General features: G+C 39.5%; 1 protein-coding gene across 1 annotated transcript; it reads right to left on the bottom strand.

The window, feature by feature from the left end:
* Positions 1-2660: 2660 nt before the first annotated feature.
* Positions 2661-7418, bottom strand: LOC311147939 (14-3-3 protein beta/alpha-2-like). The gene is made up of 6 exons (XM_084184787.1): positions 7072-7418; positions 4954-5255; positions 4730-4853; positions 4349-4512; positions 3918-4013; positions 2661-3711 (listed from the first exon to the last, which is right to left on the bottom strand). Exons 2-6 carry the CDS (start codon positions 5245-5247, stop codon positions 3655-3657), a joined length of 735 nt encoding a protein of 244 aa, XP_084040913.1. The 5' UTR covers positions 5248-5255; positions 7072-7418; the 3' UTR covers positions 2661-3654.
* Positions 7419-13270: the final 5852 nt, after the last annotated feature.

The following is a 13270-nucleotide window of genomic DNA, read 5'->3' as shown; positions in this document are numbered from 1 at the left end:
CAACATGTAAAGTGTTGGTCCCATGTTTTATGAGCTGAAATAAAATATCCTAGAAATGTTCCAAAAAGCTTATTTATCTTTGTTTACATCCCTGTTAGTGAGCATTTCTCATTTGACAAGATAATCCATCCACTTGACATGTGTGGCATATCAAGAAGCTGATTAAACAGCATGATCATTACACAGGTGCACCTTGTGTTGGGGACAGTAAAAGGCCACTCTAAAATGTGCAGTTTTGTCACACAACACAATGCCACAGATGTCTCAAGTTTTGAGGGAGCGTGCAATTGGCATGATGACTGCAGGAATGTCCACCAGTGCTGTTGCCAGATCATTTAATGTTCATTTCTCTACCATAAGCCACCTCCAATGTCATTTTAGAGAACTTGGCAGTATGATAATGGTATGGCCAGCCCCATGTCGCAAGGATCTGTACACAATTCCTGGAAGCTGAAAATGTCCCAATTCTTCTATTGCCTGCATACTCACCAGACATGTCACCCATTGAGCATGTTTGTGATGCTCTGGATTGATGTGTACGACAGTGTGTTCCAGTTCTCGCCAATATCCAGCAACTTTGTACAGCCATTGAAGAGTGGGACAACATTCCACAGGCCACAATCAACAGCCTTATCAACTCTATGCGAAGGAGATTTGTAGCGCTGCATGAAGCAAATGGTGGTCACACCAGATACTGACTGGTTTTCTGATCCATGCCACTACCTTTTTTTTTTAAAGGTATCTGTGACCAACAGATTCATACAGTATCTGTATTCCCAGTCATGTGAAATCCATAGATTAGGGCCTAATGAATTTATTTCAATTGACTAATTTCCTCATATGAACTGTAACTTTGTAAAATATTTGAAATTGTTGCATGTTGCGTTTATATTTTTGTTCAGTATACTTACTACCTTTTAGCTACTTAGCAACTACTTAGCATGTTAGCTAACTCTAACCCTTTTAGCTAACCCTTCCCCTAATCCTTTAACATAACTCCTAAACTTAACTCTAAAACCTAGCCTAGCTAACGTTAGCCAGCTTGCTAGCCTTCATAACATATCATACGTTTTGCAAATTCGTAACATCATACAAAATGGGAGATGGACATCCACAAATTAATACATGCCATATGAAACATAACATATAGTAAATTGACAGTCACATATTTACATACAAAATAATACGAAATGCTGAGACCAGGTTGATCATTGGCAAAAACCAATCATTGTACAATTGTACAATAATGTACTTTGCAAATACTGTTGAAAAATAAAGATAGACATTCTGCCTGTTTTTATCTTAAACGCAACTTTATTTCACTTGGACTTTTTGACAGTTTACTAATTATTACCTAAGTGAACCTGGGATGGTTTTTGAAAGACAAACATTTAATCTATAACCTGTTTTCCCAATTTTATTAATAGCTACTTTTACCATTCTAACTTTTCACAACCATGTGCGCACTGGGCAAATAGACTGTCTCAAGCTAGGTTTCCATGCAATTGGCAACAGATTTTCATGCGAATACTCTAAAAACCGCATAAATAGAATATGCGCATTTTCCCAGATGTTTCCATCAAATTGACCTTTTGCGGATAAAAAATACTGTGCGTGATGACGTAGTGCACATAACTACTTTTGCTGTTAAATTCCCATGTACCGAATAAAGACTACAAGTAAAATGGGTTTCCATCGAATGATTGAATTTACTGATGATTTTGTCCCCCAAAAAATGTTTCCGTTATATTGCGAATGTGCCCACTCTGTTCTTTGCACGTGTGCTCTAGCTAACAGCTCGCATATACAGTAGGATAGCCTACACTACATGAGATTATTTGTTTTTGTCAAAAGGCAGTCAAGCATCGACCATCATGTCTTTCCCGAGTCAGTGGGAGTACCACACAATATATCGTCGTATGACTGCAAATTTACTTCGATATGATTATTATGTCAATATTTGCGTATAAAGGCATTTCCATCGCCATTTCTCGCATAATTAATTTTACCGACACAAAAAGAGCTCTCCTTGTCTAGCATATTTTGTTTTGTCGACATTTGGAAAGTTTACCGACAAATTAGCTGTTTCCATCAGGCCTGTCATTACATTTTTTTATCCGACGTACTTTAAGCTCATAAAAAGGTTTGATAGAAACCTTGTTACAGCACATTTTTGCCCAGAAAAAAATACTGCTAAGTAAAAACAAAGCAAGATAGGCTGTTCCACATTCACTAACTGCGTCTTTATTTATTCAGTGGATTCTCACTTTAAGAAAGCAGACTGACAGCTATATGTAGACTGGTGTCTTAATGTGGGATGTAATGGTGGTGTTGATATTGTGAATTTGTGACACTGCTTCTTACTTGGGTTGTCGTATGGGTTGGGTCTCCAATCTGCTGCTTCACAATAAATTGTACAGCAATGGCTTCAGAGGCTTATGTTCAAAGCAGTGGAGTTTAGGGGCATGAGAAGGTTATGACATCATACCTTACAAACCATAGAACAAACCTAACATAACAAATATGTTTAGATTCTAAAACATGACAATAGAACAGACTTGATTGGTCTAAGCTTAATTTGAATTTCTTGGCAGTCTGAAACAAGAGATATGAATCACCTTCCATTTGAAGTGTCTAAGAGAAAACCAGGCACAGAAACATTGGAGAAAACAACCGCTTTAAGAGGAATATTTTGCAAGCAGGGTTGATACAGTGTGATAAGACATTTTCGAAAAAAGGTTAAGTTACTTTAGGTTTTACAGAAAGATGATAGTCAATCTTGCAAAATACATGGAACATTTAAGCACATACAATTTTCATTTTACTGAGTTCAAGCAGCGCTTGATCTTGAACAGTGAGTTATACCACTAGGACAATAATCCACTTTGTTCAAAAAGATTTCTGCTTTTCATAAAGCCTAATACAATTCTGGTGGAATGTCTTATAATGGAGGAAATCTAACATGGCGAATTAAGGGTTCCCTTAACCAAACCTTGAAATTGTGAAAGTGATTAGAGCAAAACGCCCAGATGCCAGTGTCACAATACAGCCTGCCTCCTTTCTGTATGAGCCCACAGCAGAATTGCACTGTTAGTTAAATACAGGATTGTACTGTGTGTCTGAATTTCAAAAGCAAGCAATAGTGACGTGGGGAAGAAAATGTAACACTTAGCATCACAGTGTTTGGTGAAAATTAACTGCCAGTTTAATAACCATACTTTAAACCTGCAAATACCATGACGAATCACACAAAAAAAATGATCGTAACAAAAATGATGAAATATGCACAACCAGCTAGGTGGGACAAAGGAATTAAGGACGATTAGAATTAACAACCCCCCCCGCCCTCAACACAAACACACAGTCCTTCACACACATACAATCTAGCACACACACACAAAACCCCCAAAAAATAACAGCAACATGGACTCGCTACTCAATACAACCACATTATTTTCACAAACAAAATGACTGAACCTGCTAACAACTGGACATTACCCTGTCGCCTCAGTGACCTGAGAGGGATAAACTAGTTGGTCAGGAACAATTCCAGCTGCTTGTCATACAGAAGGGGGAGGAGTTGATGGAGTGGAGGGGGGATGTTTATAAGCTGTTTGTGTTTAAGAGTGTAGGTAGATTAACAGTGCAATTCCATTAGTTTTCCCCTTCTCCGGTCTCTCCCTCATCTCCCTGGTTTTCCGATGTCCACAGCTGCAAAAGAAGGTAGTGATTTGTTACATTATATTCCCCAAACTGCATTTGGTAACTTCTACGTTAGAATTAACAAGAAAAAAACATGTCATAGCAATTAACTAAACATATGCATGTAACGAAGCATCAGTGGATCGACTTGAAGAAATTACAATAGAGGAATTTGTGTCAAGCCATTTAATTATTATTATTTTTTAAAGACTTACAGTCAGGTTGTCCCTTAGTAGTTGCATGATCAAGGTGCTGTCTTTGTAGGAATCCTCGTTTAAGGTGTCGAGTTCAGCGATGGCTTCATCAAATGCCTGTAAAGAGGAAATTACACTAAGAATAGAATGCTAAATCGCCACCAGCTATTCCAGTACACATCTATCCCTTTGCTATACAAATGCATTAAGTTATTGTCATGCCAGTCATTTGTTTAAATAGTGGTATGCTGAAATAACTGCAGCAGGGGTATAATTTTTGATCCAATTTCATCTTTGTAAACTGAGCCAAAGTGCCTTCTTACAAATGCAGAAACTGGCAAGATAAGACATGTCACAATGGCTCTGCATTCTTTGAGTGAAGCTCTGTGCTATTGATTGTCAGGGGTGAAAGATGAGGAGGCATGACTTTGCACTTGAAGTCGCTCTCTCACCGTCTTGGCCAAGGTGCAGGCCTTCTCAGGGTTATTGAGGATTTCATAGTAGAAGACAGAGAAGTTGAGGGCCAGGCCGAGCCTGATGGGGTGTGTTGGCTGCATCTCCTTCTTGCTGATGTCGAAAGCATCCTGGTATGCCTGCTGGGAATTATCCACTGTGGCTTTAAAGGTAACAAGAAGGGAGAGGATGAATTTGAGCAATGCTATGAATCCAACATGCACTTAGTGTGTGGCAGTGCATTTCATCACATCTTTAGGGAATATTTTAACATATTCCTCTATCCAGACATCTGATCCATTAGGAGTTTCACGAGTCATCATGTGATTTGGTGTATTGTCCCAATTCATATAACTAAATAAACTCTCTCGTTTACTTACTCTTTTTTGCTTCGCCAGCTGCTACCTCAGACAGGTATCTATAATAATCGCCTTTCATTTTCAGGTAGAACACCTTGCTCTCAGCTGCAGTTGCATTGGCAATCAGGTACTTGTCAAGAAGTCCCTGAAAGAGAAGACGAAATGATTGAAATCAGGATATCTACCTAGAGAGAAATGTTTTTAAAAAAATCATATTTCAGAGGGTGGACCACAACAGTTATTACCAGCACATCGTTGCAGATGTCCTGCAGCTCGGTTTCAATCTTCTCCCGGTACTCCTTGGCCATGGCCTGCTTCTTCTCGTTGCCTTCTGTCTTCTGCTCGATGCTGGAGATGACGCGCCAGGATGAGCGGCGTGCCCCCACTACGTTCTTGTAGGCCACTGACAGCAGGTTGCGCTCCTCATTGGAGAGCTCCCCGCCCTGCTCCGTCACAGACTTCATGGCCCCAGCCATGTCGTCATAGCGCTCAGCCTGCTCAGCGAGCTTAGCCTTCTGTACCAGGTCGTTCTTGTCCATTTTTCAGTCTGTGTGAGAGGAACAGAGAGCGGAGTGTTAGGAGTGTATCGAAATAGTCTGGTGGGCCTTTTTCTCATCATATCTGTGCAGATGAAGGAAAGTACTATTGAGAGTAGATATACCTATAGCATACTGCATATGTCTAGTAAATTACAGAACTTATTCAAACTGCTGAGAGGTGACACAGGGCTGTAGGTTAATCTGACTGATTAATGTTCATGTTCCTTCTTTTGGTTTCTAGCTAGATTGGTTAGATTAGGCCATTCTTATGAATTAATGGCTAGGGGACTCTAATATTGCCTACTTTCGTACTACCTGGACTAAGGCTATTTGAAATATAGCTAAATAAGTGATTTGGGCCATGATTATGCAATTTTCTATAAATTTGAATACGAATATAATTGAATGTTAGCTAAAACAGGTAGCTATGTAGAACAACACTTAGCCTTAATTTTGTACTGGTGCATGGCCGCCGTTGTACGACTTCCATACAGCTAGTCATGGTGGTGTGTTCCTGTCCTGAATGTGTTCTTGCACGCAAGCTTGTACTAGTTAGTAGTGGCAGCAGTGCGTGGTAGGGCCGTCGGGCTGCACCACTCACTACACTAGCTAGCTACATAACTTGTAAGACTACATGCATAAAATTGCTAACCAGGGATACATATTAATGGGGGGATAATTTCATCAATTTAGCTAGCTAGTTACATATCGTTGAGTTATCTAGAAGCTAGTTAACTAATTTTACTACTGCTAGCCAATTCTGACAGAACAACCAATCGACATTAATCTTTCGATGTATCTTCACCCGCCCCTAGCTAGTTACCCCGTTTGAAATCAATAATTATAGCAGCTACTTTCAAAATATATATATATATACACATTTTGAAAGTAGTTGCTATAATTATTGATTTCAAACGGGGTAACTAGCTAGGGGCGGGTGAAGATACATCGAAAGATTAATGTCGATTGGTTGTTATCTATATATAGCTACCTAACCTCTTTAGTGGGTTATATGTAAATTGTTTTGCCATCTAACGTTAACGTGTTAGTTATTACTAACTAGCCAATTTAATGCATTATTAAAACAACGGTGGCTGAATGGCGGGGCATTGGCTAGCTAACTAGCTAACGTTGCGGCAAGAGGCTTGATGTAACTAACTTTAACTCGCAAATGGTAACGTTGGTTACTATCCTTGTCAAACGATATAATTTAACGTAGCTAGCTAGCTGGGTCAAATATTTGTGTTCTTATTGATTTAGCGTTGACAAGAATCAACACAATTATCCGGCAAACGACGTTGCGGGTCAGATTGTGACATTACATTAGCCGCAAAGGCCTGTGCTCAGCCTTTTAGCAGCTAACTATGGATGCTAGTCGACAGCTAGTTGCAGCTAACCACCTCAGAGAATGGTGGAGGATCGGTCAAATGGCTAGGAGAGTAACGTTAACTCGCCATTTGTAAAATACGTTGTTTGCTGGTTATCGACTTTTCGCATGTCCATTTCAATAGACAAGTCCCCGCTTGTCAGTTATAGCTGATAAGTTAGTTATTTTAATTCGCGTACATGGCCTAGCTAGCTCGTTTAGCAAGCTTGCCAGAACAAAGTGGCATGAGCTTAGTTAGCTTACTAGCTACCTAGAAAGCAAGTCCTTGTTCAGCACACTTCACAGAGGAGCGCCGTATGATTTAAATGAGCGAGCTAGCATGATGGCTAACGAATATAATTACACCGAAACGGATATACTGTGCAATATTTAAAACTATAAATAAAAACATAAGACATAAATGAACTTTTCTCGGGTCCCCGAGTATACAAACTCACAATATTTACGGCTCTAATTCCTGCTTTTTCTCTGGACGATGCAGCCTCCGTCCTCCGTCTCGCTCCTCGAATCGTTCAGGGCAGTACCACTTCCGCTACATTGACACTTGTGTTTCCTCTAGCTAGCTAGCTAGCTAGTTCATGTCAACAAAATACTTCACGCCTTAACAGACATGACATCTATTGGTTTTAATCATGTTTATTCAGCTACCTACTATGTTTTATTCTCAAAACACTCAATGGGAGACACTCAACCCCTTATTTAAACCAGGATAGTGCAGTGTGTTTTGGCTAGTAAGAGGAACAGCTGTACACACATACAGTATCTTCAAATTAGCACTGAATTCAATGCATGTTGGATGCACCCTATGCACCTGAACATAGGAAGCAATTATACTTCCCTATTACTAATAGTTGGAGGACAAATCTAATTACAGCGTTGAAATATTGTTGAAGATAGCGTGAAAAAGAAATGCACTTGGGCTGTGTTTTAAGATATGCCAAGTTCAGGTGTGTGCTTTCAAAATCCTGGCTATTGGAATACTTTTTCTCTACTCATTGCAACGTATGTGCAGTTGACATTCAGGACATTGTGAGTATGTTGAGCCTTTATGAGCCAACATGACTCAAAGCTACATAGACATTCTTTGGAATGAAGATGAGCAGAGAGGGTAGTGTTCAGTATCTTACAATGACTTCCTTTCAAACAATACAGTTGACTCATACATATGTACATTGCATTAATGCAGTGCTGTTCATCAGTCATTTTGCTTGCTCTTGTTTTGTGCATGCATTCACATGCCCCTAGTCATTGCATGTATCAGGGGTCCATTATGCCCAACTTCCATTCATATACATTAATTACTTTCTTTACAATCACCCTTCCCCTTCCTTACCCCCCCCCCCAAAAAAATAATAATAATAAAAAATAAAATAAAAAATAATACAGTAATTGAAAATGCATTTGATTTATTCCACATTAAGTGGGTCATTCCACGAAATGGGTTCCTTTTCCGGCCCTTTGATATTTTAAGTAGAAATTGTGCACCAATATTGCTTTTTAAAAGCCTGTTATATTATATGAAGTGCCCTTTAATATAGACAGCATGGAGAATTCAATAAATCTGATTTATTTTTAAAATGAACAAAGACTTGCTAAAGTGCCAAACTTCTGCATTTTGACATGTAGCTCCATCAACCCTGTGTCACCTATTAACCCCAAAATGTCTCCAAGTGTCACGCCTACTCCCTCCAGCGCACGACATCGCCTGTCTGCTAACCACTGGACCTGGCACCATCGTTACGCACACCTGTTCCCCATCATTACACACACCTGGACCTCATTATCGCCTTGATTACTCTCCCTTTATTTAGCCCTCAGTCATCAGGCAGTATTGGTTTTTGTCTCATTCAGTACGGTGCGCTTGTTTTGTTTATCTGCCTTTCATTATTATTAAACTCACCTGCTTCCTGACTCCCAGCGTATCTGTTACACCAAGTTTCACCATCAATGTAAAGCCCTACTTATATTGTCACTTTGACAAAGTATTTTTGGAAGATTATTATTTATTTCAAGTGATTCATTTACATCTGTCCCTTATTTTAAGGTCAACCCTGTTACGTTAACTGAATTTGTGCTTTAAAATGGTAAAACGATTCCTTTTAAAATGTTTTTTAAAAGAAACATTGGACATCTAATAGCGAAATGCTTGTAAGCATTTCGCTACACCCGCAATAACATCTGCTAAATATTTGAATGTGACCAATAAAATTTGATTTTTAATAGCAAAATCATAGTGTAAAAGCAGGGGAGCTGGTTCTACTATTTTTAGCCATTTTATGCTGTTTTGCGGAGGAAAACTGAGTGGGTCGAGCATAATATGTCAATCCTGTTACCCATAGACAGGCTAGAAATGTTTTAACAATTTCATTTTTTGTGAAACTCCCTGTTGCACACAACAAACTTCCATTCCCCCTGTCAAAGGGGATTTATGGCTGATTTAAGATGAAATTGTCAACCCTGTTATGGTCAACACTGTTACTTTATTTGGCACTTAATAGGAACTTTTTTTAAATGTAACTTCTTAAAATGGGAAAACTAGTTTTTTGAATGTGCTCTTTGTGACAGAATGTTATAATTAGGTGAAATCTAACTTTTTTTTAACCAACTTACACTTCCCAAAAGGCACCGAATTGGTGGAATGACCCAAGTATCTACACATAAAAGTTGTACAGAATGTTTATGTGAGATAATGGACAAGTTTTCCTAACACCTGTCCCATATTGATTCAGTGCTGTTGATCATGAAGCCTGACCTGAAAGGAGTCATTAACAGTGATGGAAAAACTGCTTGAAATGATTGAGCACAGTAAAAAATAAAAAAATAAACATAATATTAATAAAGACTAATACTTCGCTAAATATCAACGCGTGAAATGGGGGGTAGATTAAAGAAACAGGAATAATTATGTGAATAATCCTGAAGTGAGGAGTATACCGGTAGTCAATCAAAAAGTGCAGAGTTGCCACCAGAGGGATCAAAAGCATTGGATGAAGTTGAGTTGTCTTATTTTGGTGGTCTGTATGCTATCTTCCATGTCTTCAAAACTGACCACCTGTGTCTTGTAATAGACCAATGGTACCAAGATTGCAGACCCCATGAATAGCTGCTGTGTCTCCCGAGTGGCGCAGTGGTCTAAGGCACTGCATCGCAGTGCTAGCTGTGCCACTAGAGATCCTGGTTTGAATCCAGGCTCTGTCGTAGCCGGCCGCGACCAGGAGACCCATGGGGCGGCGCACAATTGGCCCAGCGTCGTCCAGGGTAGGGGAGGGAATGGCCGGCAGGGATGTAGCTCTGTTGGTATAGCATGGTGTTTGCAACGCCAGGGTTGTGGGTTTGATTCCAGTATGAAAAAAAAACTCACTAACTGTAAGTCGCTCTGGATAAGAGCGTCTGCTAAATGACTAAAATGTAAATGTCTGTAGAGAATCAGTATAATTGAGTATAATTGAGAGCCGCACACCTTCAGTCCCATTTGCTTCCTCTGATCGTGCTTAGGTTCTGCTGCCCATCTCAGGAAGGTGCAGACATCTTTGCCCACCTGGCTCATAGTGGCTGGGGTGCCTGTGGAGAGATGTCATTAGGGAAAAGAGTTGAACATGCGCACATCTATTGGTTTTGTACCGGTGTGTGATATCCTAGTATGAAAAGGAGAAGAGTCTAATCTACAGACAATGTAGGCCACTCTCCATCCTCAAACTCTAGAACCTCCTTGTAGATGGGAGTAGCCATGCTAATAGCCTGGCCAGGAAAATAAGGCTTGTAGGAGAGCCCCTCTCTCACTGTGACCCCAGTAGGGGTCGGAGGCAGAATATAAACAGCGCCTCATAAAACACAACTTTCTTCAGATTTGTTGAATGTGCTCCAATCTGGCGTCCTTCTTCTATCCCCCACAGTCTGCGTTCCACTGACCTCTTTACCTCCTCAGTTACCCTTTTCTTTGTTGTTGTCAGGGTTTTGTTTGAGTTTGTTTTATATATAAAAAAAATATAAAAAACTCAGAGATCAATTTGCATTTGTCATTAGTAGTTGTTATAAAAGCTGATTACTCTATTTTGGAATGTATGTTTTGTCTGTTGCTCTCACCTCTTCAGCAAACACCTTGACTTCAGTCTCTGTGTGCAAGCACCTTGACTTCAGTCTCTCCCCTACAAGATTTCAGAAGGCCATGCATTCCATACTATGACAGGCAGAACACACCTGCTTTTACACCTGATATCCACATTGAATACTGTGAAACAAAACAAAAGTGAGGCATGAGAAAGACTTGTGTAACCCCAACGTGTTTTTAACATTATCTCACATGTGATAATAACATAAAGGAGGTGAAGTAACCTGGCATGATCAAGAGATAAAAGCATGCCACTGAGTCCATGGGTAAGACGGTGGATGAAGCTCCCGATCTGAAGCTTTCACAGACTGGTGAAGCATCAGAGCAGTACTGGCCCCTCGTGCGGTCAACACACCCAATGATGATAGGGCCACCTTCTTTCCTCTGGACAGACTGGCAAATTGCATGTTGCTTGCCTGTGGAAAAGGTGAACGAAAATCAAGGTGAATGTCAGTAGTACCCAGCTAACAATTATAGGGAGAGAGAACGTTTTTGTAATGTTACCCTAATGTTTGATAGTCCAGTTTTCCGTTAGTTAGGGGAACATTCTATCAATGATAGCAAAAACCTTCTCAGAACCTTTTTAGCATGTTTAGGTGTGAAAGTTAGGAGAACATTCCCTTAATGTCAAGCAGTACTTATCTAGAATATTAATGTTCTAGACGCGTTTTATGGGACATTGCAAGAACATTTATGTTTCCAGGTTTCTGAGGGTTAGGAGAAAATTCCATCAACGTTCGACCAAACATATACAGAATATGGTTGCCATGTTCTCCGAATATACAGTACAATATTAATGTTCTAAACACGTTTCATGGGACGTTGAAAGAACATTCATGTGTCCAGTTTTCTGAGGGTTAGGAGAACATTCCATCAACGTCCCACCAAACACACACATAACATGGTTGCCATGTTCTCAGAATGTAAGATATTAATGTTATAGACACGTTTCATTGGAAAGTTGCAAGAATATTTCTGTGTACCAGTTGTCAGGACGTTGCCTGATGTTCCCAAAGAAAAATGTGATGGTCTTGAAAAGAAAATGATTTCATTACACATCACGGCTTGTTACTTTTGCCAAGCCCATCAAGGCCCTAACTGGTTAATCACTGATCCATTCACAGCTCTTTTTGTCTGTTGGCAAGGGATACTCACACACACATAGCTTTTAACATACTGTGTATTCAACTTACAGTGCCTTCAGAAAGTATTCATGATCTATTCCACATTTTGTTGTGTTATAGCCTGAATTCAAAATTGATTAAATATATATTTTTCTCTCACCCATCTACACACAATACCCCATAATGACAAAGTGAAAACATGTTTTAGACATTTTTGCAAATGTATTGAAAATGAAATACAGAAATATCTCATTTACATAAGTATTCACACCCCCTGAGTCAATACATGTTAGAATAACCTTTGGCAGTTGTCGTGGAAATTCTACACAGGGACACTCAAAGTCAATCTTAAATGAATAATTCTTTATTATCAGCGCGCTGGAGAGTTCCAACCAACTCAATGCACCAAGTACACATGTTGATCAGGATCTTTCCCGGGGCAGTCCCGTTAGTTCTCTTATATACTGCAGACAAGTTATATTTGCATAATTTAGCTTATTCATCATTCATAATTAATTCATAATTAATGTTTGCTTCATTCATGTGACTGACCAATACTGGGTCATGCATGTGACATACCAATAAATACCTCACAAGGCTTCTCTAAGCTCTAAGCTGAAACCTTGAAACTGAGATGTCTTTCATTCTCAAAACAAGGGTCTGGGCGTATTGCCAAATTGAAGATACTGATAGTGAGGATTCGTTCAATCAGTCACTCGCATGAACACAGATATTGGTTATTAGAAAAGCACAAACATAAACATTTCCATCACAGAGTGATTACAGCTGTGAGTCTTTCTGGGTAAGTCTCTAAGAGCTTTGCACACCTGGATTGTACAATATTTGCACATTATTATTTTTATAATTATTCAACCTCTGTCAAGTTGGTTGTTGATCATTGCTAGACAGACATTTTCAATTCTTGCCATATAAAAAATATAAGCGCAACATATAAAGTGTTGGTCCTATGTTTCATGAGCTGAAATAAAATATCCCAGAAATGTTCCATATGCACAAAAAGCTGATTTCTCTCAAATTTGGAGCACAAATGTGTTTACATCCCTGTAAGTGAGCATGTCCCCTTTGCCAAGATAATCCAGCCACCTGACAGGTGTGGCATATCAAGAAGCTGATTAAACAGCATGATCATTACACAGTTGCACCTCATGCTGGGGACAGTAAAAGGCCACTCTAAAATGTGCAGTTTTGTCACACAACACAATGCCACAGATGTCTCAAGTTTTAAGTGAGCATGCAATTGGCATGCTGACTACAGGAATGTCCATCAGAGCTGTTGCCAGATAATTTCATGTTAATTTCTCTATCATAAGTCATTTTAGAGAATTTGGCAGTATGTCTAACCGGCCTCACAATCGCAGACCACATGTAACCACGCCAGCCCAG

This window comes from Coregonus lavaretus (assembly GCF_964263955.1).
Source record: "Coregonus lavaretus genome assembly, chromosome: 20".
NCBI classification, from domain to species: Eukaryota; Metazoa; Chordata; class Actinopteri; order Salmoniformes; family Salmonidae; genus Coregonus; species Coregonus lavaretus.
This window is presented reverse-complemented; position numbering and strand designations above follow the sequence as displayed.

Excerpts from the sequence above, each read along its gene's own strand:
- LOC311147939 (XM_084184787.1), bottom strand. The coding sequence starts at position 5,247 with ATGGACAAGAACGACCTGGTACAGAAGGCTAAGCTCGCTGAGCAGGCT. Across the intron at positions 4,513-4,729 it reads AGCTGGCGAAGCAAAAAAGA|CCACAGTGGATAATTCCCAG; the intron begins GTAAGTAAACGA and ends TTACCTTTAAAG. Across the intron at positions 4,014-4,348 it reads CCTGCACCTTGGCCAAGACG|GCATTTGATGAAGCCATCGC; the intron begins GTGAGAGAGCGA and ends TCCTCTTTACAG.